This window comes from Sturnira hondurensis, unplaced genomic scaffold (genome assembly GCF_014824575.4).
Source record: "Sturnira hondurensis isolate 20B ecotype Veracruz unplaced genomic scaffold, ASM1482457v3 Scaffold0007865, whole genome shotgun sequence".
NCBI classification, from domain to species: Eukaryota; Metazoa; Chordata; class Mammalia; order Chiroptera; family Phyllostomidae; genus Sturnira; species Sturnira hondurensis.
This window is the reverse complement of record NW_028080496.1, coordinates 4,363,155-4,384,764: the sequence shown is the minus strand read 5'-3', so window position 1 is coordinate 4,384,764 and position 21,610 is coordinate 4,363,155. Positions and strand designations below refer to the sequence as shown.

The following is a 21,610-nucleotide window of genomic DNA, read 5'->3' as shown; positions in this document are numbered from 1 at the left end:
CCAATCCTAGGTTCCCACAAGGCAGTGCGGGGGCGGCACGTAAGGAACAGCTCAGTCCCCGAACGACTAGAAGGAACCATTCCAATGTGGAGGGGTGGGCAAAGATCTCATGTTAGAAAGCCAGGGGGGAGGAAGAAAACTCCCAGTTGAAAATAGCAGCCATGATTATTATAGCGCATATCAATCTGGATAAGAATCTTTAACGCACCTTCTGAAGAGGAATCAGATGACTTTCCCTCTGTACTCCCCCGACAGGTGCTCGTGGTGCCGGCGCCGCGGACGGGAGCTCATTGGGGTCAATTCAAGTCATGCAGGTTGTAAGAGACGCGGGGTCTCACTTTTTGCGGTCATGGATATGGCCATCGACAAGCAGGTAAGAATCATTACCCACTCCTAGCCCACCGCCAGATCCGGGAGTACACTCCTGCCCTTGTCCCACGAGCCACCCAGACTCCAGTGGCTGTTAGTTTGGGGACCTCAACGAGCTTTCCTTCCCTTCAGGGTCGTGGCCCGGGCGCCGGGCGCCACAATCCACATGGGCGCCCAGCAGCTGCAAGACACGGCGGCCAAGCAGGAAGTTGAGAAGAAGGCGGCTCCGGCTCCGGCTCCGGCCCCGGCCCCGGCCCCGGCCCCGACCCCGAGTCGCAGCAGCTTCAGGTGAGGGCCATTTCGGTCCAGCCCTCGGGAGACCAGCACCCCGCACCCAGACTGTGAAAACCAGTCAATTCCCAACTCTGTCACTTGCGACCTGTGCGATATTATGAGAACCCCTAAGCCTCCGTTTTCTCGACTAAAAAGGGGCATAATGCCGAGAGAGGTTGTGAGAATCAGATGAGCTGAGCCTTGGCACAAAGGGGATGCTTAGCTAACTTTTGATGCGTGAATGGATTGGATGTCAAGGTTGTATAGTAAATGTTGCCTCCCTTCCTCTCTGAGAGGGATACCACCGCAGACTAACACAGAATGGGAAGGGGGAGGAGCTGCTACACGATTGTGTAGATTATTGTATGCTTTTTAGAGTTGGTCTAAGGCCTAGGGAGGTTTTTGTCCTCAGCCCTTGGGGCTGGCAACTTGCTTCTCACCACTGCCACCGCCTCTGTGTGTTAAGTGTACTTCACATCCACTTAACAAACGTTTATACCAGCACAGATACAAAAGGTCGTTCCTCCCCACAGTGGGGAAGACAAACATGCAAACATCTTCCCCATAATCTGACCAGTAGTATAGTGGCAGTAAGAACTGGTTGCTTGGAAGTATGTACGAAAGAGTGAATCCGATAATGACTGGAGGAAAGAAAATGCGGAGCTGACAACCGAATTGAATGAGAGTTCAGCTGGACAAGATGAAAGGGGTTGCTTTAGGCAAGGATAACAGACTGTCTAAAGGTATGTGATGTGAAAGAATATAGTATATTCAGGTATGTGTTTGACAGCAGATGAGGTCAGCAAGACCAGAAGGAATCAGAATGCCAGCGGTCTTGTCTGCAACAGGGACTTTTACATGATCCCCACTGTAGGCAGTGGGGAGCTGCATTCTGGTCATTCAGCATTGCCAGGCACTGTTCAAGGTGTTGGGGACACACTGGTGAGCAAAGACACACAAAAACCCCTGCCCCTGTAGAACTTACATTCTAGTGGATGGGGGACAGCAAATTCAAAACAGGTAAAACATGGGAGCGTGACACATGGTAGGAGTGTGTCTAGTGTTTATAAGCAATAGCAAGACTGCCAACATGGAGTGAGGAGTGAGTGCAAACAGGAGGCGAAGGGTTCAGGACTGTGGCAGGCACACGGGGTACATGAGGATTGGTTGGAACTTCAGTTCTCACCCTGAGTGAGATGGGAAGCCCCTGGAGAGGGTTGTTGACACAGTCGTGCTTCCATTTTCTTTTTTTTTCCAAATAAATTTCTTTCAGTTCTTTTTAAAAATATTTATTTTTTAGAGAGAGGGGAAGGGAGGGAGAAAGAGAGGGAGAAACATTAATGTGTGGTTGCCTCTCACATGGCCCTCAGGGGGACCTGGCCAGCAACCCAGGCATGTGGTCAGCAACCCAGGCATATGCCCTGACTGGGGATCGAACCAGTGACCCTTTGGTTCTCAGCCTGCGCTCAATCCACTGAGCTACACCAGCCAGGGCTCATGCTTCCAATTTCAAAAAGTCTCTTTGGCTGTGGCATTGATATTGAACTGTGAGGATGCAAGAAGTCTGGTAAGCAGTTAGAAGACTACTTAAATAATCTAGGCCAGAGATGACAGTGGCGTGGGCCAGAGTGGCAGGTGCGGGGGTAGTGTGAACGGTCAGACTGGTACATTTGGGAAGTGGAACCAGCGTGATTTGTTAATGTAAGGTGTGAGAAAGGAGTGAAGAACACTAGAATTTTGGTCTGAACAGCTAGAAGGATAGAGTTGTCATTAAGATGGAGAAGACTGCGGGAGCTTGGAATTGGGCGGTTAAATTGAAGACGCTTAATTAACATCCAAGTGGGGGATACAATATTGGCTATTCGAAATGGAGTCCAGGGGACAGATTGGGGCCAGACGTGCACATGGGGAGCAGTTGGCAGAGGTGACGATGAGGCTATAAGACCATCGAGAAGGTCAGTGTGGGTAAAGAGAAGTCTCACCCTGAATCCTGCGGCCCTCTGACATTTAGAGATTTAGCAGATGAGGGACAATCAGCAGGAGGGAAAGAAGGGGTAGGGGGAAAATGGAGAGGTATTTTTTAAATGAGCTGGAAGGGCAAAGATGAGTTATGTCAAATGCTGCTGATAGGAGAGGTCAATGGGCTGATGATGAATGGCTCCTTGCACTGAACAATGCGAGTCGGCCGGGGACCCCGACTAGAGCATTTTCAATGGGGCAACAGGGGCTAAAGTCCAAGTGGAGTGGGTTCGAGAATAAAAGACAGGAAGACACAGCAGGTACAGTCAGTTCTCTGAGGGGTTCTGCCCTAAGGGTCACAGAGAAATGGCAGTAGCTCGAGGAGGCTTTGAAATGGAGAGGTTTTTGTTTATTTTTCGGTCGGGGAAATGACAGCATGTGTTGCTGATGGGAACGATGCAGCAGAAGGGAAAGGACGATGCTGCCGGAGCGGGATCGCTGCTGGGGAGACGTCCTTGAGAGGCTCACACACAAGTGGAGCACCATTAACAGGAGATGATGCAAAGACTGTGGGCACAGATGTTTGATAGGGGGAGCTGGACAAAATTCTGATTGCTCCCATCTCTCTGTGAAGGTCATCAGCTGCCCGTGAGGAAGCAGGAAGGAATGGGAGGTTTGAGGAGGCAAAAGAAAGTATAAAATAGTCATGCAGGAGAATGGAGGGGTAATTGAACCGGGAGTGTGCTGTAGGATTGCCAGGCAGTGCCGAAGGCCTACTGGATATTCGAATTTGTTAAAACGAAGCAGTGGTTCTCAGCCTGGGGTGATTTTACCTCCATAGGGACTTCGAGCGATGTCTGAGGACATTTTGGGTTGTCACAATGCAGGACACTTTAGGGAGTGTGCAGGGGCCAGGGATGCTGCTCAATACCCAGTGTGTGCAGGACAGCCCCCCACGACAATGAATCATCTGACCCAGTGTGTCAGTGGTGCTGAGGCTGAGAAACCATGTTACAGAGAGGCCAGGCGGCATTGCTGTGTGTTTTTTCCCAGCCAGCTGTGCAGCTGCACGCGCAGGTTCAGAGTGGCTGGAGAAGTGGATGTAACCAGGGTTAAGGGTTTGCCAGGAACAAACGTGAAGTTGCGTTGGGGGCAGGGGATTGAGGGCGTATGCAAGGGAGTGATTATAATGACTGGCCGTGGAACTAACTTGAGGTCAGGGCAAAACTGAAAGCATCGGGGGTGTAAGCGAAGGGGAAAAGCTGGTAGGATCAGTGGGCTGGAGGGGGGCCCAGGAGGTGATGGCCAGTGTGCAATGCTGGGAAGCATGGTGACGATGAGGTTGCAGGTATGGTCAGGGCTCATTACCACGAGAGTAAGTAGCCAGAGGAGGGTAGAGGACAGAGGATCATCGGAGAGAAGGAAGTCGGGCAAGAGAAGCCAAGGGCTGGAATTGGAAGGCTCTTCCTGCAATCCTGCTTGTAAATATGCAGGAGTAGTGGCGTCATGAGCTATGGTCTTTGCATTTTTCTACATGTGTCTTCATTTCTAGAAAGTGTCTGTTGAGGACCATGAGGCAGGGAGCAGAGCTGCAGCTTCCCCAGCCAAGATCCGCACTTCTGCCATACTTGTGTCAGGGCCCATCTGGGTTGGGGGGGCCCAGGGTCAGCAGATTCTCACACCTGAAGTACACACAGCAGAAGTCAGCCCCCCTCATGGACCCTCAGCAGAGAACAGCGGCTGACGTCAGACCTCCTTGGCTGGACAGCAGTGAAGCCATGTGTGCTCTGCTGGCCCCTCCCTCCGTTGCCCTGCTCAGAGGATAGATATGAGCACGAAGAGGCAGTGGTCCCAGTCCGGAAAGCTCTGTCTTCCCCTTTCCTGGGCTTCTGTGGGACGGACTATTTGTTCATTTGTTCAGTGGTCCTGGCAGGTTTAAAGGCCTGATCTTGTCCATGCCTTCAATTAAATGTGTCAAGTTCCGAGTCCTTCCTACTTTGGAAACCTTTCTTTATATATAAGGTGTTACACTGGTACATTCCAACTTTAGTTAGCCTAATTTTCTTAACACCCCGCCCCGCAAGTCAGTGGGGGAAATTTTCAACTGGGAAGCAATGAGGTTTTAAACACTCATGTCATCTCAGAGCCTTGCCCACTTTTCATCCTGGCGGGTAGGCTGGTAAGCTAGGGACCTGCTGAGATGCTAAATCATCTCTCAAGATCAGGCCTAGCAGGAAAGAATACACTTGTAACTGTTGAATACCCATGTGCTGTTTTGTTTTTGGTATCTCCAGGAAAGGGGGGAGGGCTGAGGGGAGAGCTGTTCTCAGTATTTTCTAAACCTCAATCCGTGCGTGTCAGGTGACCTCGGGGCACACACACAGATCTGACTTGCACGTGAAGGCAGCGTGCAATGGCAGGCTCACTCACGTCTCAGGTGCCTAATGACCTCCGAGCGCGTCTGAATAAAAGAAAGCACCGCACGATAAGTAGAGCTCCGAACCGAGGCAGGTCTCCTAAGCCCACAGCTTGGCTTCCCAGCTCACCCTGTTCCCCTATTCCCACCTCAGTGTCTCCACCTGAAAGCGGAGAGTCGTGTCCTGGGATAGCCAGAAAACAAACGGGGCTGAGAGAGCAAACGGTCTTGAACCACACGAGTGTCTAGGCCAGTGTCCCCAACCCCAGGGTCACCTGCGAGTGCCTGGGGCATTTTAGAGATAAGATTCCCAGGCCTGTTGGGAAGTCGGGAGTGGAGCTTACCCATCACAGTGTCAGATGGGTCTGCTGTCAGATTGGTCCAGGATAGGGTCCAACAAAGCACACCCCTCAGCCACATCTGGCCAGTGCAGTAAAGTTTTACTGGGACAGCCATGCCCACCGAGTCACTGTCATTGGCCGTTTCTGCACCGCCAGGCCAGAGCTGCCACAGAAACTGGTGGCCAGCAAAGCCTGTAGTATCCACTCTCTGGCCCTTTTCAGGAAAAGTCTGCCGACCTCTATTCTAGGGGATACTGGATTTTGTTTATACTAATGATATCATGAGTATTATTAACGTGTTGTCCTTTTTTATATAGAGTCACGATGTCATTTATAGGTAATGAAAAAGAAAGAGGTTTAATTACGTATTTTAAATTACAGAAAGCGGTCCTGCAGACTCTACAGTGTAGAGGCCTGCAAACCCTGATCTGCTCGCACCAGAAGGGACAAGCCGGGGGGAGTGTGGGTCATGCCCCTTTTCTTCTCACAGAAAGTCACTCTGTCTGCGTCAACAGCTCAGGGGACGGGTACAGCCACACGGGCAGCGCTCACAGACAGGGCGGGTTGGAGGGGGGGCTGCCGCGCTTCACTGAGTTTGTCTGCACTGTGGACCTCTTTGATTTTAACCAACAGCACAGTCTCACATGGACTGTTTCTTCTAATTGCAGCATTTATCCCCCAGTCCCAGGACAGGGGAGCTCCCTAAGGTGGGCAGGGAGGACATTTGAGGAGGTCCCAATTGCGCACATCAAGGCGTCCTACAACAAGTAAGTGGGGAGGGGAGCCCCTGGGCGGGTCTGTGTGGGCTCCTTTCCCGTTCTCGGGGAGGACAAGGTGGCCTGGGCACCTGTGTGGCTGGAGGCCAGGGTGCCGGGGTCTGCTTGGTGCCGCCCGTGCACATGCCTCCCTGGGCTCCCTCCGTGTCTGGGGGAAACCAGCTCCTGTGTCTGTAACCTTCATGAAAACGTGAACTGGGCTGGGCATGTCGTGTCGACGAGATCTGCTTGCCTACAAACAGTGTCAAGGGCATTCCCAGCTGGGGGTGACACGTAGCCCCCCTCAGGGGGTGGAGCTTGTCTTAGTCGCTCAGCCGCCACTACAAGGGACCACAGACTGCCGCCAACAACAGACATCCCCTTCCCGCAGTTTTGGAGGCCAGAGGTGCAGGGCCAGTGTGCCAGCTTGGTGCATTCGGGTGAGGACCCTCTTCAGGGCTGCAGGTGGCTGGCTTCTCAGCAGGTCCTCACGTGGTGGAAGGACAGAAGGAACTTTCCAGAGTACCTTTTATAAGGGCACTAATCCCCTTCATGGGGGCTCCATCCTCATGACCTAATCATCTCCCAAAGGCCCCACATCCAGATGCCATCGCATTTGGGGTTAGGATTCCTACATGAATTTGTCAGGGAGACACACAGTCAATCCAGAGCAGAGTCCTCTTCAGATCACGTGGCTGGTCAGTCTGCAGTGAGGCAGAGGGGACGACCCTGACCCTTCCAGGCACCTCCTGTGAGGTTCAGAAACCACTTCACTGGCGAGCTCAGAGTGGAAGCAGCGTTTTCCTTCTCACCCGGGCTTGTGAGGGCATAGCTCAGTGCTTTCCAAAGTCTCTAGCGAACAGTCCATTTTATCTTCTCCCAGCACACAGATCCAGGTAATCTCTGCCACTAACCAGCCCCTTGCCCGCACCTCCTGTGGCACAGAGGGGTTTCGGAACGCCAAGAAGGGCACGGGCATTGCGGCACAGACAGCAGGCATAGCGGCCGCAGCGGTAAGTGCGTGTCCCCTCCTCTCCCTCCGTGGTGTGCTCTCCCCTGACCCCTGGGCGAGAGTGCCTCTGGGACCAGCCGTTCAGAAGCAGTGGGGTACATCCGGCTCTTGTTTGAGGTGTGAACACTGAGGGTGGTGTGAAGGGTCTTCTCCGCCTCTTCCTCTGAGCTCCCGCAGAAGTTACACGTTCGGTTCATCCTAGCAGACGGAGGAGCCGGTGCTGAAGGCCCATCACAGCCTCCCTAGTGCAAAGACCGTTGCGGTGGGGTTAGGCTTGGCGGTGGTAACTGGCCCTGAGGGAAGCTGTGCTGTGGTGAAACCCAGTTTGAGTGTGAACCATTGCCGGCCTTTCTGGAAGGCGATTGGCAGCGCCGCTAGTGGTGTGTCCACTCAGCGTCTCCACGCCAGACACTTCCCATTCATGATCTTGATCTTCAGAATGCCCCTGGTACCAGCTGCATTTTTAAGGTTCAGATACAGGGGGTACGACCTGCTCAGAGCCACGCAGTCATTATAGTTCCTGAACTGACCCCGGATTTGTCTGGGGCCAAAGCTCATGCGCTGCCTGCTGCAGCCCAGGCCTTCCTGAGGTGCACGCTGGGTCCACAACCCAGAGGCATTTCCTAAGGAAAACCTTGACCTTCAGGAAGAAAAAACCCCAGTGCCCAAAACTATTGGTTGCTGAACGTCCATCAATGGACAGATTATATACACCTGTACGAGGAAGGGGTCAGTGTCCAGGGCGGGGTCAGTGACATCTGCGTGCTTCCCAGAATTTCCATCACAACCTCTTTAAGTCAGGAAGGAAAACTTAACCATCACTAACGATTAAAATGATAAGAGAATACTTTCTGCATGGGTGTTAAAACTCAGCCTTGAAGCCCAGGGCTCCTCGCCAGGGTCTGAGATTCTTCCGCATTTACCCACCTGAGAAAAACCGGAGCAGTACTTAGAAATTGCCATTAGGTGGCAGTGCTGCCCTGGGCCAAAAGGGATCACAACTGACTAAACCTGCGAGCCAAGTCCTATGTTCCTCTCGCTGTCTTCTTCTTCCCCACATATTAACCTGTGTTCATATGTGGGTGCCTCTTCCCTGGAGCTCGAAACCCTGTTGCTCCAGGGGGCAGTAGCAAGAGACTGGGATGTAGCAGTTCTCGCTGGGGTGAGACAGTAGTTCTAACTACTTGTTGCTCTTCTCCAGAAAGCCACAGGGAAGGGCGTGACCCACGTCCGAGTGGTGGTGAAAGGCCTGGGGCCTGGGCGCTTGGTGAGTGGCCATGATTCTCCACGGGATGTGCACTTGCTTCTTTCGTGCAAGCAACAGGGCGTAAGGACCTGGTCGTGGGTTTCCATGAGGGCTTAAAGTTTCTTTCCATTGTTCTCACAATCTGCTAAGCTTCTCAGAGCAAGCCTAGGTCCCATAGTGTGGTTCCTCAGACTTCCACCGAGGGCCTGCTGTGTGCTGGGCCCCTGGAGTAGAGAGGCAGCCCCTGGGGACTGTCACAGGTGGGTCCCTCGGTACAGACAAGCGGGTGCCGGGAGGTCGCTGGGCATGATCAGGAAAGCTTCCCCACCGAGGTGACAATTCTCCTGACTTGTCGAGAACCACATGGTATTACCCAGGGGAAGGGAGACGTTCCAAGCAGAGGAAGCACCTCAGGTGAAGCTACAGCAGCACTGTGGATGGGTCAGATGCCCGGGCAGTCTTTGCACGGAGATGGCAGGGCTCCGGTGGGCGGCAGCAGGTGTGGCCAAAGTGGACAGACGGCACGGAGTGCGCACCGGGTTGGGGGTCTAGTTGGGAGGCTCCGTGAGCAGACAGAGTTGGGGTCACGGGTGTCACAGCCAGTGAGCCTCTCTGCTCTCTTCCCTACGCCACCTCCCCGAGCCCTGCCTGGACATGCTGGGTCGTTACTTCTGGGGCCAAGCCTGTTCTTCTCCTACCAGGCTGCCATCAAGGGACTCACCATGGGGGGCCTGGAGGTGATCTCCATCACAGACAACACCCCCATCCCCCACAACGGCTGCCGCCCCAGGAAGGCCCGGAGGCTGTGATGGGAAGAAGCCCCCAACTCCCGACCTCGTCAAAAGCACCCTGTTGGAGGTCTCTCCAGAGGGCGGCTTGTTGGAGGTCCTTCAGGCAGAAAGGGACAGCTGTGCCTCCTTACGTGGTGGTGTTTGTTGGACTTTTGACTGGAGACTGACGTGCCCAGAAGCGAGGCCATCCTCTCTTGGACACAAGGAGAGCCAGAAGGGTAGCTGGGGCCCGGACTCCCCGCAGTGAGCACTGCCCTGCCCTAACGCAATAAAAGAATATCTCTACCATCTGTAGTGATGCGTGAGTTCTTTGCTCCCAGATTTGGATGTGAACTGTAGAAGGAAAAATGTCTCCCTACTGCCTCCTCTTCCACCCTTAGCAGGACCTATGAAGGGTAACTTGCGACCATTGACCAAAAAACCCAACAGGGGGCTTCCTGTATTAAAGTCATCGCCAGAGGGAATTACACCGTTTCACCGTGAAACTACATCTAAGCACGACGTAGGCAGAAATCACAGCGCTCTTGAGAGCCACCCTGCGGTCTCCTGTGGTTGGCCTGTGTCGGCGCAGACAGAGGCCCCAGAGTAACCGCACGGTGTGTCAGTCAGGGCCGAGTGGAAAGGGAGGAGGGGAGCAGGTTCGAAGGTATAAAAGAAGCTTAATGACCGTTCATTACAAGGGCATGGATTAAGGGAATACACAGATCGCCGGGCACTCCAGGGCCAGTGGGAGCAGGAAGAACAGGATTCCACACAGCCTCAGGGTCCCGGGAAGGAAGAGCTGCTGGAACCAGACAGGAAGGCAGCCTCTGCCAAAACCCAGGCCTGGCAGAGGGGGCTTGCACACTCCCTGCTGGCCTGCAGCTGGTCACCGGCTGGTGTCCCTGCACTTGAACCCAGCAAGAGGCAAGGAGGCAGGGGCGCTTGGTGATGTGGCCTTAGAGCCCTCGGGCCGCAGTGCGGATCTGCAGGGGCATGTGGACAAGCGTGAGCACAGGTGGTTGCTGCCGTTCCTGAGAGGGAAGCCCTCCAGCCACCACTGTTCTAGAATGCGTCCTCTACACACGGGGGCTTTGGGAAGGGGGCAGGTCACCCAGTATCCAGAAGAGCACAAGCACAGAGAGGACACGGGGGGTCCAGAAATAGGTGCCCAGCACAAACTGCCAGGAGCCGCTGGCCAGGTGTGCTGGCCAGCGCACACTGCTTGTTGTGAACTCTTGGTGCCCACGGCTGCATCCAAGCTCCAAGTGACCGATGAAACTTGTGATGTCTTCAGCCAAGTCACCTCTCAATCGCTCTGTCTGGGCCTCAGGGAGATAGGCACCACCACCGAAGGCTGACCATTAAAGAAGTTCCGGTTTGCCTGGAAGACCAGCTGCCTGTCCTGCTGCCACAAGCCCTCCTGGGCGGCAGGCCACCTGGTCTGAGCACACAGGTGGGCCGTGTTGCTCGCACTTCCGCAGGCAGGAAGCAGACAGAGCCTCGCACTGGGTCCGAAACACCAGGCATGAGCAGAGTGTTGGTGTCGGCTGTGGGACGCACTTCGTTCCCTGGCAGCACCTCCGAGTGCGTAGGCAGCTCTGCTTCTGTGGGCTCAGAGCTGGTGGCACAGGAGTGGCTGCACAAGGGACACTCCCCCTCCCCTCCCCTCCCCTCCTCTGCAGGCAAAAAGGCAAATCCCACTTCCCTTTCTGCATAGAGGCCATGTTTTCCCTTCTTTCAGCCAAGCCACCACCTGACACCAAGACGTGCCATCAGGGAAAAAGTACACCTGTTTAACACTGAGGTACCTGGATGCTGGCAGGATATCACTCAGCACTTCTCACTCGCCTCTGCCTGCAACCTGGCTCCCACGTGTCCATTTTTTAAAAAACCATACATCCCTCCCCCCTGGGCTCCTCAATTCTTCCCCTCTCATTTTCTTCCCACTCGGGACGCACTCTGCTTTTTCACTCTGAGGACTGTCAGCTCAGAGAGACGGAGAGTCATGCCACCGCAGCAGCACCCGTCTGTCGGAGCAAAGCGAGCAAACATGGGCTCCTAGGCACACAGCCCGGACCCTGGAGGCACAGCCCGAACACCGCCCCTGTACGCCTTGGGCGCACGGTCCGAGAAGCAAGAGAGGTGCGTGCGGCCGAACTATAAGTGCCATGAAACGGGCACGACTGTTCCTGGTGTTGGTTAGAGTGAAAGAATGATTCCCTCAGTTCAAGGGGCAGAGGGGACGGCCTTACGGAGGAGGCGGCAGGTGAGACCTCCTAATGGATCAGCGGGTGTCCGTAGGGTTGGAAATGCAAACCATGAAGATGCTCGATCTTACTGGTAATCGAGGAAATGGGAACTAAAATGCATGACTATCATTCCCCAAAGGATGCTAAGCAAAGCCCTGGTGGGGGTGAGATCACTCAGGGGAAAAGTAGAGAAGGAGGAAAAGGAGACAACCGAGTTGTAAATGCTGCAACAAGGACGAGGCTGCGGAGGACGCAGGGAGGCAGCGACTGGACTGCAGGTGTGGTGTCTCAGAAGCCAAAGGGGATGGCACTTCAAGAAGGGACGAAGCGCAAACTGCCATGGAGAGGTGGGCTAGGAGCTCAAGCAAGGTGAGGACAGGGCAGTGCCCACTGGACCTAGCAAGATGGAGGCCACCAATCCCACAGGGAGGGAGGTGGACAGCGTGGGAAGTGAGCAAGCGGAGATTGGGCTGGTGTTCTGGTAAAGCCTGGGTCCCAGTGACAGGGAATGCAGGAGGGGCGGTTACCCTCCCTGAGCCAGGCCGTGGAGCGGCCCCAGGCCTCCGGAGAGGAGAGAGAAGAGGCTGGGAGTGGGGGAAGCAACCACAGCAAGGCGGTGCCGGTGTGGGGCTCCCCATGGCAGGTGTGCCCGCTGTCGGTCGGGAACAGCAGCGTCTGCCTCCGAACACTGTGACGTGGGTGCCGACCACGGGAACAGAATGTCCTTGCAGTGTGTGTGCAGGGAAGGTCTCCTTCCCTCCCCTAACACCCATGCGATGGTTCTGAAATAAGAGTGCTCTCCCTGTCAGAGCTCTTACCCGGGGAATGTAAGCAGCGAGAGCCTCTCCAGGGGAAAGGTTGGCCACCTCTGCCAACACTGAAGGGGACAGACATCTGGCTTCACAGTCCCTTCTGGGAATTCGTGCTGAGGGAGCATCGGGGTCCGACAGAACCCCCTGCACCACGGGCAGGCTCCAGCCCCCGTGAGTCTCCGGCACTTGAGATGTGGCTAGCGTGACTGAGGAACTGGACTTTGAGTTGCGTTGCATTCAAATGAATTTAGACGAACATAGCAACATGTGGCTGGTGGCTCCTCTATCAGACAGTGCGGCTTAGATGTTCTTTAATGTGTGTAGCAAGTATGCAAAGGTATGAATTCTCTGACACACTGAGAATTCTGGCGAGAGACTGGAACCTAAACGTCCATCAATGGGGAGCTGGTTAAAGAAATGGGGTTCCATCCATGTAATGGGGCATCAGCCCCGACGGGACATGTGCACATTTATGCACACACATCGCCTGTCTGGAGAGAGACTCCCCGAAACAGTAGCATCCTCTGCAGGAAGAGAACACGAACAGCTGGGAAACAGGCAGAGAGAAGATGTAACTTTCGCCTTTTCCACCTTTAGGAGAGGGTGCTGTGTACATTGTTGCTGCTTAGTCTGATTAATTAATCACTTAAAATACAATAAAAGGAAAAATAAAGAACTGGCTTATGAAAACGTATGGAAGCCACCGTCAGGCATCACGTACATTATCTACTTCGTAACACTCTAATAGACATTTGACGTACACAAATCCTGTGACACGCCAGCCCCCGCCGCCCTGCTGGTGGCCCACTCCTTGGGGGCAGGCATCTGACTTGGCTCGGAAATTAGTTCTGGCAATTACTCTGGCTTCTCCCCTCGCCCACCCAGGCTCAAATTAAACTGTGCACATGCTCTGCAATTTAGCAAAACCGGTCTTGCCAGAAAGTCAGCCTCGTGTCACTGCGGGCTGGAGGGAGGGGAAGACAAAGCCCAGAGCTGTTTCCATAGTGCCCTGCGGCAGCTTAATGCCCCTGGATTTGCATAATCCCCAGGGACAGAATGGAAATGTCAGCCAAGGGGCAGCGTGGTGTCCCAGGGGCCTGGCTGGCCGGACACCTGCTCCATGGCCGGGCTGTGCACAGACTCCGCACCCGGGCTACAGGACCCACACTCCCCTTCTCCGGCTGGACCTTAACTTCCCCCTCAGGGCAAAGGCGAGGTTCTGGCACCCTAGCCTACAGCCATCCTCACGTACTAGTGACCAAAGTGGGAGAGAGGCTCAGGGTGGGACAACGGGCTGACTGGGTGTCCTGAAAATGCAACGAGCTCTTCTCCCTGTGCCTTTGCCAGGGCTCCCCCTGGCTGCCCATTTCTTCCAGCCTGCTGTGGGTGGAGAGGGGTGGCGACACAGCCTGGTTGGTACCCCAGCTCTGCATCAGCCTGCACCTCAGTTACCCCACCTGCAGGGGGCGCTCTGCTATACAGGTGTGCATCCAGGACTCCTCTCTCAACCTGCTGCCTCCAGACTCCCTGTGGGGCCCTGGCTGGGAACACAGTGTGGACACAGATGCACGCCCACCCTGCTTCTGCTATTACTATTGTTGTTGTTGTTATTGTTGAAAACTCATGTTCCCTGTGATTTTAATCAGAAAACGTGTAGGACCCCATCACCCATCCTCCCTACACCCATATAGCTAGATGACTGTAGATTAAGCCAAAAACTGAATTAAGTTAAAAAGCCAAATGACTCAAGAATCTATTCCTCAAGAGTCTTTCTCCCCTCCCTCCTCCCTCAAAATTTTATTAATACTGAAATACAGCGTGTCTGAAACCTGGTAACTGCCTCTGCGTCCTGGAGGCTGACAGTGAGAGAAAGTCAAAGAGCCCGTTTTGATGCCACCAGCACTCACGGAACAAGGGTGTGTGTGTGTGTGTGTGTGTGTGTGTGTGCACGTGCGTACGTGTGTGAGAGAGAGAAGGTGATAATAAGGAGGGGTACCAAGGGGCACTCCCTAGGNTAAGTTAAAAAGCCAAATGACTCAAGAATCTATTCCTCAAGAGTCTTTCTCCCCTCCCTCCTCCCTCAAAATTTTATTAATACTGAAATACAGCGTGTCTGAAACCTGGTAACTGCCTCTGCGTCCTGGAGGCTGACAGTGAGAGAAAGTCAAAGAGCCCGTTTTGATGCCACCAGCACTCACGGAACAAGGGTGTGTGTGTGTGTGTGTGTGTGTGTGCGCACTCGCGTACGTGTGTGTGAGAGAGAAGGTGATAATAAGGAGGGGTACCAAGGGGCACTTCCTAGGGGAGATGACATCTGAGGTCATGAGAGCAACTGTTAGGAGGCAAATGTGAGGGACCAGGGATAATGGCGGTGGGGGGGGTGTCCAGCAGAGGGGATGGCGTGGCCAAGGCCAGAGTGTGGTACGACACAGTCTGTGCGGTGATGTGCAAACGGAGCACAGTGCGGGGCAGTGGCCCCCGAGGACATCAGTCCCTGACCCTGGACCCGGTGCGCGTCATCTTACACGCAAACAAGGTCTTGCAGAGGTGATGAGGCTTGAGGACCTTAAAGTGCGGAGGTTGCCCTGGGTGGTCCAGCTGGATCCTGAATGAGATCCCACGCACCCCCATAAAATGGAGGCGGCAGCAGATCCGACTGCTGTGACAGAGGCCGACAAGGCCGGGTGACCACGTGGCCCGAGGATGAAGACAGGGAGCCAGCAGAGCTGCAGATAAGTGAACCCTGCCCTGGAGGTGAGAGATGGGAGTCCCACGCAGAACAGCGGCAGCGGCGACCATTGGGCAGGTCGCTCCCCCCTCCCCCCCACACACATACACAGAGGCCAAGGCGGAGAAACTGCTCTCCTGGGTAGAAAAGGGCAAAGAAGCACCCAAGCTGCCCTGGGGACTGCCTCTCACAGAAGGGCCCCGCGGGGCCGCAGCAGCCCCGGCTCATCCCGGCGCCCTGGCTGGGTGTGCCCTGCCTCTGAGGGACCCGTGGGGCTCCCTCCCAGGGCAGATGGACCTCAGCCATGGCAAGGGCCACTCTCCAGCCCCTGAGCGCACGGCTCCTTCCAGCAGAGGACAGACAGGATCCTGAGAGCACGTCCCTGGGAGCAGGCAAAACACACTTTTTTGTCCTCGCTGAGACTGGGATAATTGGGGCATTAACAAAAATGCATGCATCTCTCACCATTTTCTGTCTGGTTGAAAGGTGCGTGGTGGTTATTTAGAGCCCTCATCCCCCCTATAGTGTGAGCTCACATCACTCAGACGGAGGCAGGAAACTGGGTCATCACGTGGGCTCACAGCCTCTAAGACGCTGGCTGCGGCCCCACCCAGGATGCGGCAGCCTGTGCAGCCCCCAGTGAGGGAGGGGCCACTCAGGAAACTGCTGAAGCAGGAGTGCCCGTGGCATCATCCGACTTTACCTTTCTCCCATCACGGCCTCCATCAACTGTCAGGGCCCCCTTTCTGTCTCCCTTAACTTCCACATTCAGGGGCCGTGGCTTTCCGGTTACTCAGAGTTGTCAGGGTGAATTCCACTTTTAGAGTTACCGCCCTCTTTGGGGAATCTGAAAATCCAGTGATGTCTCTAATAAAATCTCACTCTCAAAGCATCTCCCTCCCCCGCCTGCGGACTCCACCCTCGCTCTCCAGGGCTGCGACGGGGAAGACGGAACGAGGGGGAAAGCGTGGGTTGTCCTCCTGCCCATCGGGCTCCGCTGGCCAACGCTGGCCAGCACTGTCCATCAGAGCTCCGTGACGACAGGCTGGCCCTTGCGCAGGCCCGCAGGGGGCTCTTCGGAGACCAGTCCCCACCAACATACACAGAGCCCTCTGCCCTGGGCCTTTCTGCGGTGGACACAAAGTTGTACTGCCCAGACCCAACTCCAGGAAGAGCCTGCTGCCCAGCCCCTGGGGGTGCCGTCAGCCCCTGGGACAGCTGCAGAGAGCGGCCTTGTCCCAGTCACGCCCTCCCCGTGGCACCCCTGTGACTGGGGGAGGCCCAGGTGAGGACCTGGCCACTTCAGCCACATGGGCCAGCTCTGACAGGTGCTTTTTTTCTTTCTTGTTTAAGATTTTATTTACTTATTTTTAAGTCAAGGGCAAGAAAGGGAGGGAGAGAGACATCGATGTGAGAGAAACATTGATCAGTTGCATCTTGTACACAGCCCAACCGGGGACCCACAACCCAGGTAGGTATGTGCCCTAACCTGGAATCAAACCTGCAGCCTTCAACTTCGCAGACGACACCCAACCAAGCCACACCTGCCAGGGTCTGAAAGGCACGTTCAACTCCGGCTGAGCCCCGTGCACCGGTTGAGGCCGTCAGGCCTGTACGACGGCTCGCCTTGCCTCTGCGCAGCCCTGCTGCCTCTCTCCTCAGGCATCGACCCCATAACAAACACGCCCTACACAGGGCGGTCGCAGTCTGCCTCCCGAAGGACCCCTCGAGACCCCTTCAGCACGAAGCACACGCACTCTGTCTGTGGCCGACCTCTCCCCACCATCTCGGCTCCTGGCCCTGTGGCCCATCCCACCCGGCCTCCTACTGCAGGGGCCCCTGAGCCCCATTAGGTGAGGGGTGCACCCGTGATACTGGCTTCACAGTGCCCAGGGGATGCCCCGCTTACCAGGACCCCATGAGATGCCAGCAGCACGGCTGGCCCAGCCGCTGCCCCCTGCCCTTGCCCTGCTCTGCCATCCCCCCTCCAGGCTTCTCCTGGCAGGGAGCAGGCCCTGTTCCCTCGAGTCAGGAATCTGTGCCCCACGCAAGCTCTGTGAGACACCTGCAGCGTCCTGCCCCCCAAACTCCGCGTCGCACCTTGCCACAGAGGTGGCGTGGAGTGTGCTCATGGGTTCTCTGCAGCTCGGCAGGCTTCCGGCCAGGGAATGAGACACCTGCCTCCTCTGCCGATAGGCACACAACTGCTCGTATAACGCAGGAAAAAAATAAGCCCAAAATGTCACGCTAAGCTTTCCAGGATCAGACAGACCAGAATGGTGCCAGAAGCAGCATTCTCCACAGAGGCCACGAAGGAACCCTGGCATTCCAGACGCCTCCGGCCGCTGCCCATGCCGTCCCCGGGCCCAAGTTACTCAAACAGCTGTCTTGTTGTTCTGTTACTTTGAATGTGCGTTTGAGAGCTGCTTCGACTCCTCTACAAAATGAGGCAGGGAACCGACAGAGAGGCAAGCCAGACCCGTGAAACCAAGAGACCCGAGTCCAGGGCCTCCAGGTGACGCGGGAGAGAGGGAATCCAGAGTAGAGCAGGAGGGGCACTGCTCGCTGCAGGCCCAGGGACTCTGCCCATCTGACTTTCTGGAGACGGGGTTCTCTGATCACTAGGAAAAGCTCCTTGGCCTCGTCGGGCCACAAAGAGGCGGGAGCTTCTGGAGCCTTAGTGATGGCCCTATCGCTTCCTGCTGCCATGGGGACGGAGATTAGCAGCACTAAGCTCCCAGGGCCAGGAGGCACTAGAAGGGCCCCCTGTGCATCTCCACCCCATGGCCCCTGAGTTTGCCGGGTACACCTAATCCACCCTCCTCTGCAAACAGCAGCTGGTCAGGACGGGCTCCACGGCCGCGCCTCTGCCACCCACCGTCCTGGCCGGGGACGCAACATCTCTGCGATGGCCCTCATCACACAAACCACCTCCCCCGGTTCCCTGCAGTGTGGACCTGTGGCCCGGAGGGGGACTTTCCACCCTGCCCTTCTGGCCACTGCCAGCACTGCGAGTCCCAGCTATGCCCTCCGCCTTCCTCCGTCCCAGGTCCTTCCCCCGGGCCCCTCACCAGGCTGCGCAACAGGCAACGAAGTCCCATCTGAGCTCTGGCACCAGCTTTGCGACCTTTGCAAGTTACTTCGTCTCTCTGTGCCTGACTTCCTTCTCACGTGTAAGATGGAGACAATTATACGGGCCAGCGATTTCATCACCTTTTTCATCACATGGCACACAGAAACTAGCTAACTAAAAAAAAAAAATTTTTTTTTGCTAAGCTGGCCAAAAAAAGTAGGTATAATTTTGATTTTTTCACACCGGACGGCTATTGCTGTGTTGACTGATGTCATGTTTTATTTGACATCTAAGGGAAAAGAGGCCAGTGCCCCTGACTACACAGCCAGGGATGGCATGCATTAAGCACTCTTGCAGTTCACAGAATGAAAATCGCTGACATAGGCGCTTCGTGGGGCTGAGAGGACTCAGTTAGTGAAAACACCCAAAGCATTTTACAGTGTGTGGCTCGAGGGCTCCAGAAACACAGCTCCTAGCCACCCTGCACACCCTCTGAGCCCCTGCAGGGCCCCGGGCAGCAGGCCTCCCTCTCGCCCAAGCAGGGCCCTCAATTCCACCTTGTCTGACTCTGATAAGGAGACCAAGAAGCAGCTCTATAACGCCCTCCAGAGAGTGTCCTGAGAACTGCGAATGGATCTTGAGAAATGTAGTGGGCGGACGGACGCCAAGCCTGCCCATCGGTGGGGCCCGTCCTCATTGTCTCCGGTGGCTCCCCGTTCTGCCGCAGGGGAATCGTGTTGCCTCAGCCTCATCGCTCCAGTAGGGGAATCTCAGGAATTGCATTCTATCTCCAGATGCAAAACCTGTTTAGAAAATGCGGGTTCGACGCTAAAATAGTAGTACAGGGGTGCCCCTGCCCGAGAGAGGGAGCCCCCACACCACCCCTCCGGCCCCGCGGGCTCCAGAAGTCTGGCGCGGGCAGGCTGATTGGCACAGCCTCAGCTACAGTGCCCTCCAGGGGTAGCCGGCCTTGGCTCCCGGTTAAAAGTCCTAAAATACAGAATCCCACAAACCCAGAGAGAGGCTGGAATGCTGGGAGAGCAGACGACAAAGTCACTCAGCGGTCTGAAAAGAAGAACTGTGGGGCTGAGCCCACTCACGCCACCGTAAGGGGGAATGGAGGCCGTGCACTTGAAACTGGGGGGGGCCTGGGGATTAGGAGGCCTCCAGCAACCACCCTTCACTCCAGTGAGGCTGCGACCCCCAGGCTGCCCACCTTCGCAGCCCCCAGTGGCCGGAGCTCAGCCACACTTTGTATTTTCTGGAGGAGGCACGGAGAGGACACAATCTTCCACAGTCCTCCTAGGCACGGCCACCCCGACCCGAGCTTCCTGCTGCCTGGCTCCCACACTATGGAGCACACACCTCGGAAAACGTCCGTGGCGGAGACAAGCCAGCCTCTGCCTGCACGGTGGGGGGACTGAGAGGTGGTGGCTTCCCATTTTCACTTCATCAATAAGCAGCAGCTGGAAGAGAGGCCAGAACCAAGGTCTTCATTCCCGATAGTAGTGGGAAAAGCCAGTCCTCTCTCGCCATGGGTAGACGGGCTTGAAAATGCTGGGTTAACCCTTCAGACACTCACCTGCACCCGCCCAGACCCAGGGAGAAGCTGTGTGCACCCCGAGAGAGGACGCCTGGCCCGGCACCTGCCCAGCACTTCCTGCCTCGTGTAGCAGCCTGTCCGTCGAGGGGTGGTCCCTTATGCATCCTTCCAACAACCTTTGGAAGTCCAGATTACTGTGCCTATTCACAGACGGGGAAACTGAGTCTCGGGGGGGCAGCACAGCAGGGTCGGAGACAGACCAAACTCAGATGCTCACCGGCCCCCTCCCTCAGGGAGAGGCCGCTGCAGTCTGTCTGTCCAGTCCTCGGCCTCTGCTGTTCTCTGCTTCACTCCAGGTCCAGGGACCTCAGGCTTGCCAGGGTCCTCACCTCCATCACTGCCTGGCCCAGCACGTGCTCAGGAAATCAGCTCGAGCGTCAGAACCAGAACTGAATGACCTTGACTTTCCCATTCACCGAGTGTTATTTATTTCATCTGTGGGCCTCCCTGTGCTTATCTGCACACGGGACAGTTCCTGCCTCTCACAGAGCGGTGTGCTAGGTTTGTGGAAATCACACGACAACCCCTAGGGGTTGTCGGCTAGGGGACCTCTCTGGCTAGGGGTCCAGGGAAGCAGCTCCCGGGCGCTGACGGGTCTCCGTGGAAGCCTTGGAAGCAGACCTTCCCCTCCGTTCCCAGGGGCCAGGAGAGTCTTCTCCCTGCCCTCCCGTCTTCGAAGTGCTGGCCATAACTCTGCTTCAGGGGGCTGCTTGAGGAAGTTTAGAAGTCAACACATGTAAAGTGTAAACACCATGCTTGTCACCACACAGTGACAGCTGGTCTTAACTATTGTTACATTTCCCCCCAAAACAAAACACTCCCCCCGGGGTGATCCTGGCCTCTCTCTGGCTCCTCCCCCCAATCTCCAGTCCTGGAGATCTCTCATTACACACCTCTCCCAAGGGTGCCCTCACTGGACGCCCCATGAGTACCACCAACCATGCAGGTCGGGTCCCAACCCTTCACCATCAGCCTTTTCCTGGGTCCCGGGCTTGGCTGGGCCCCACATTCCCCGCTTGCCCTGTCCCTAACCCTGTGCTTCCCTCCTCCCCACTACAGCAGCTCACCTCCTCCCCACCTGCCCCTTCTGACACCATCCGCAACACACCTGGAGATATTCCACAGGCCTCCCCAACTCTCCATCCCCTGGCCACTGGCAGGACCCCAGCATCCTGACTGTCCCCACAGGCCGCAGGGCACTGAGACGAGGCTGGGGCGGCCACAGCCATGGCGCCCGGTGCTGAGAGGCGGCAGGTGGGAGAGAAGCCAGGTTCTCAACCAGCCCTGTGGTCCAACAACAGCGGTGGCTCCCTGAGCCCTGACTCCGGGCCAGCGCCAGGCAGGCCTCCGCTCGGAGGAGCACGGGGGCCAGCGGCCAGGTCGACGGAGCTGGCCAGAGCGGGGCCGGCAGGAGCAAAGTGGGTGACAGAGTGCAGGCTGTATGCAGAAGACAGCAGGCCCGGCTGGCAGCCATCTCTGCACCTGGGAAGGCAGGTCTAGCGGGAGGGAAGGGCTCAGGCCCAGAGGTATTTCACTTCCTGTGTCACCATAACTGCGGCTCTGCCACGCCCCCCCCCCCCCCCCCCCCCCCCCCCCCCNCGCCCCCCCCCCCCCCCCCCCCCGCAGCCCCCTTCCCCTGCTTCCCGGGCAGGACGAACTCTCGGCCTCCTGCCTGGGCGGAGGCCCCTTCCCTGCCCTGCCCCTGCCCCTCCGCCCGTATCACAGGCAGAGCCCTCTCCTGCAGCACACCACTCAGGGGACAACTCTGCCAGAAGACTTCCATGAGCACCTGTGCTCAGCGAACGCCCCCAGCCTGTCCCCTGGTGTGCCCCGACCGGGTCCATGACTCAGGACTCACAAACACACACCCTACCGGTGTTGTCAGTAGTTCCAGCTCTGATACTCAGCAGAAGCTCAAGAAATATTTGCGGAACGAATGGATGAGCAAATACAAGGGGCTCCCTGCAGACACGGCCTTGCCGTGGATGTGGAAGAGGGCAG

At 56.2% G+C, this 21,610-nt stretch overlaps 1 protein-coding gene across 1 annotated transcript; it reads left to right on the top strand.

Moving 5' to 3' along the window:
- The first annotated feature begins 70 nt into the window (after positions 1-70).
- Positions 71-9,453, top strand: MRPS11 (mitochondrial ribosomal protein S11). The gene is made up of 6 exons (XM_037053665.1): positions 71-373; positions 502-657; positions 6,027-6,125; positions 6,997-7,126; positions 8,327-8,392; positions 9,073-9,453. Exons 1-6 carry the CDS (start codon positions 309-311, stop codon positions 9,178-9,180), a joined length of 624 nt encoding a protein of 207 aa, XP_036909560.1. The 5' UTR covers positions 71-308; the 3' UTR covers positions 9,181-9,453.
- Positions 9,454-21,610: the final 12,157 nt, after the last annotated feature.

Excerpts from the sequence above, each read along its gene's own strand:
- MRPS11 (XM_037053665.1), top strand. The coding sequence starts at position 309 with ATGCAGGTTGTAAGAGACGCGGGGTCTCACTTTTTGCGGTCATGGATA. Across the intron at positions 658-6,026 it reads CCGAGTCGCAGCAGCTTCAG|CATTTATCCCCCAGTCCCAG; the intron begins GTGAGGGCCATT and ends TTCTAATTGCAG. Across the intron at positions 8,393-9,072 it reads GCCTGGGGCCTGGGCGCTTG|GCTGCCATCAAGGGACTCAC; the intron begins GTGAGTGGCCAT and ends TTCTCCTACCAG.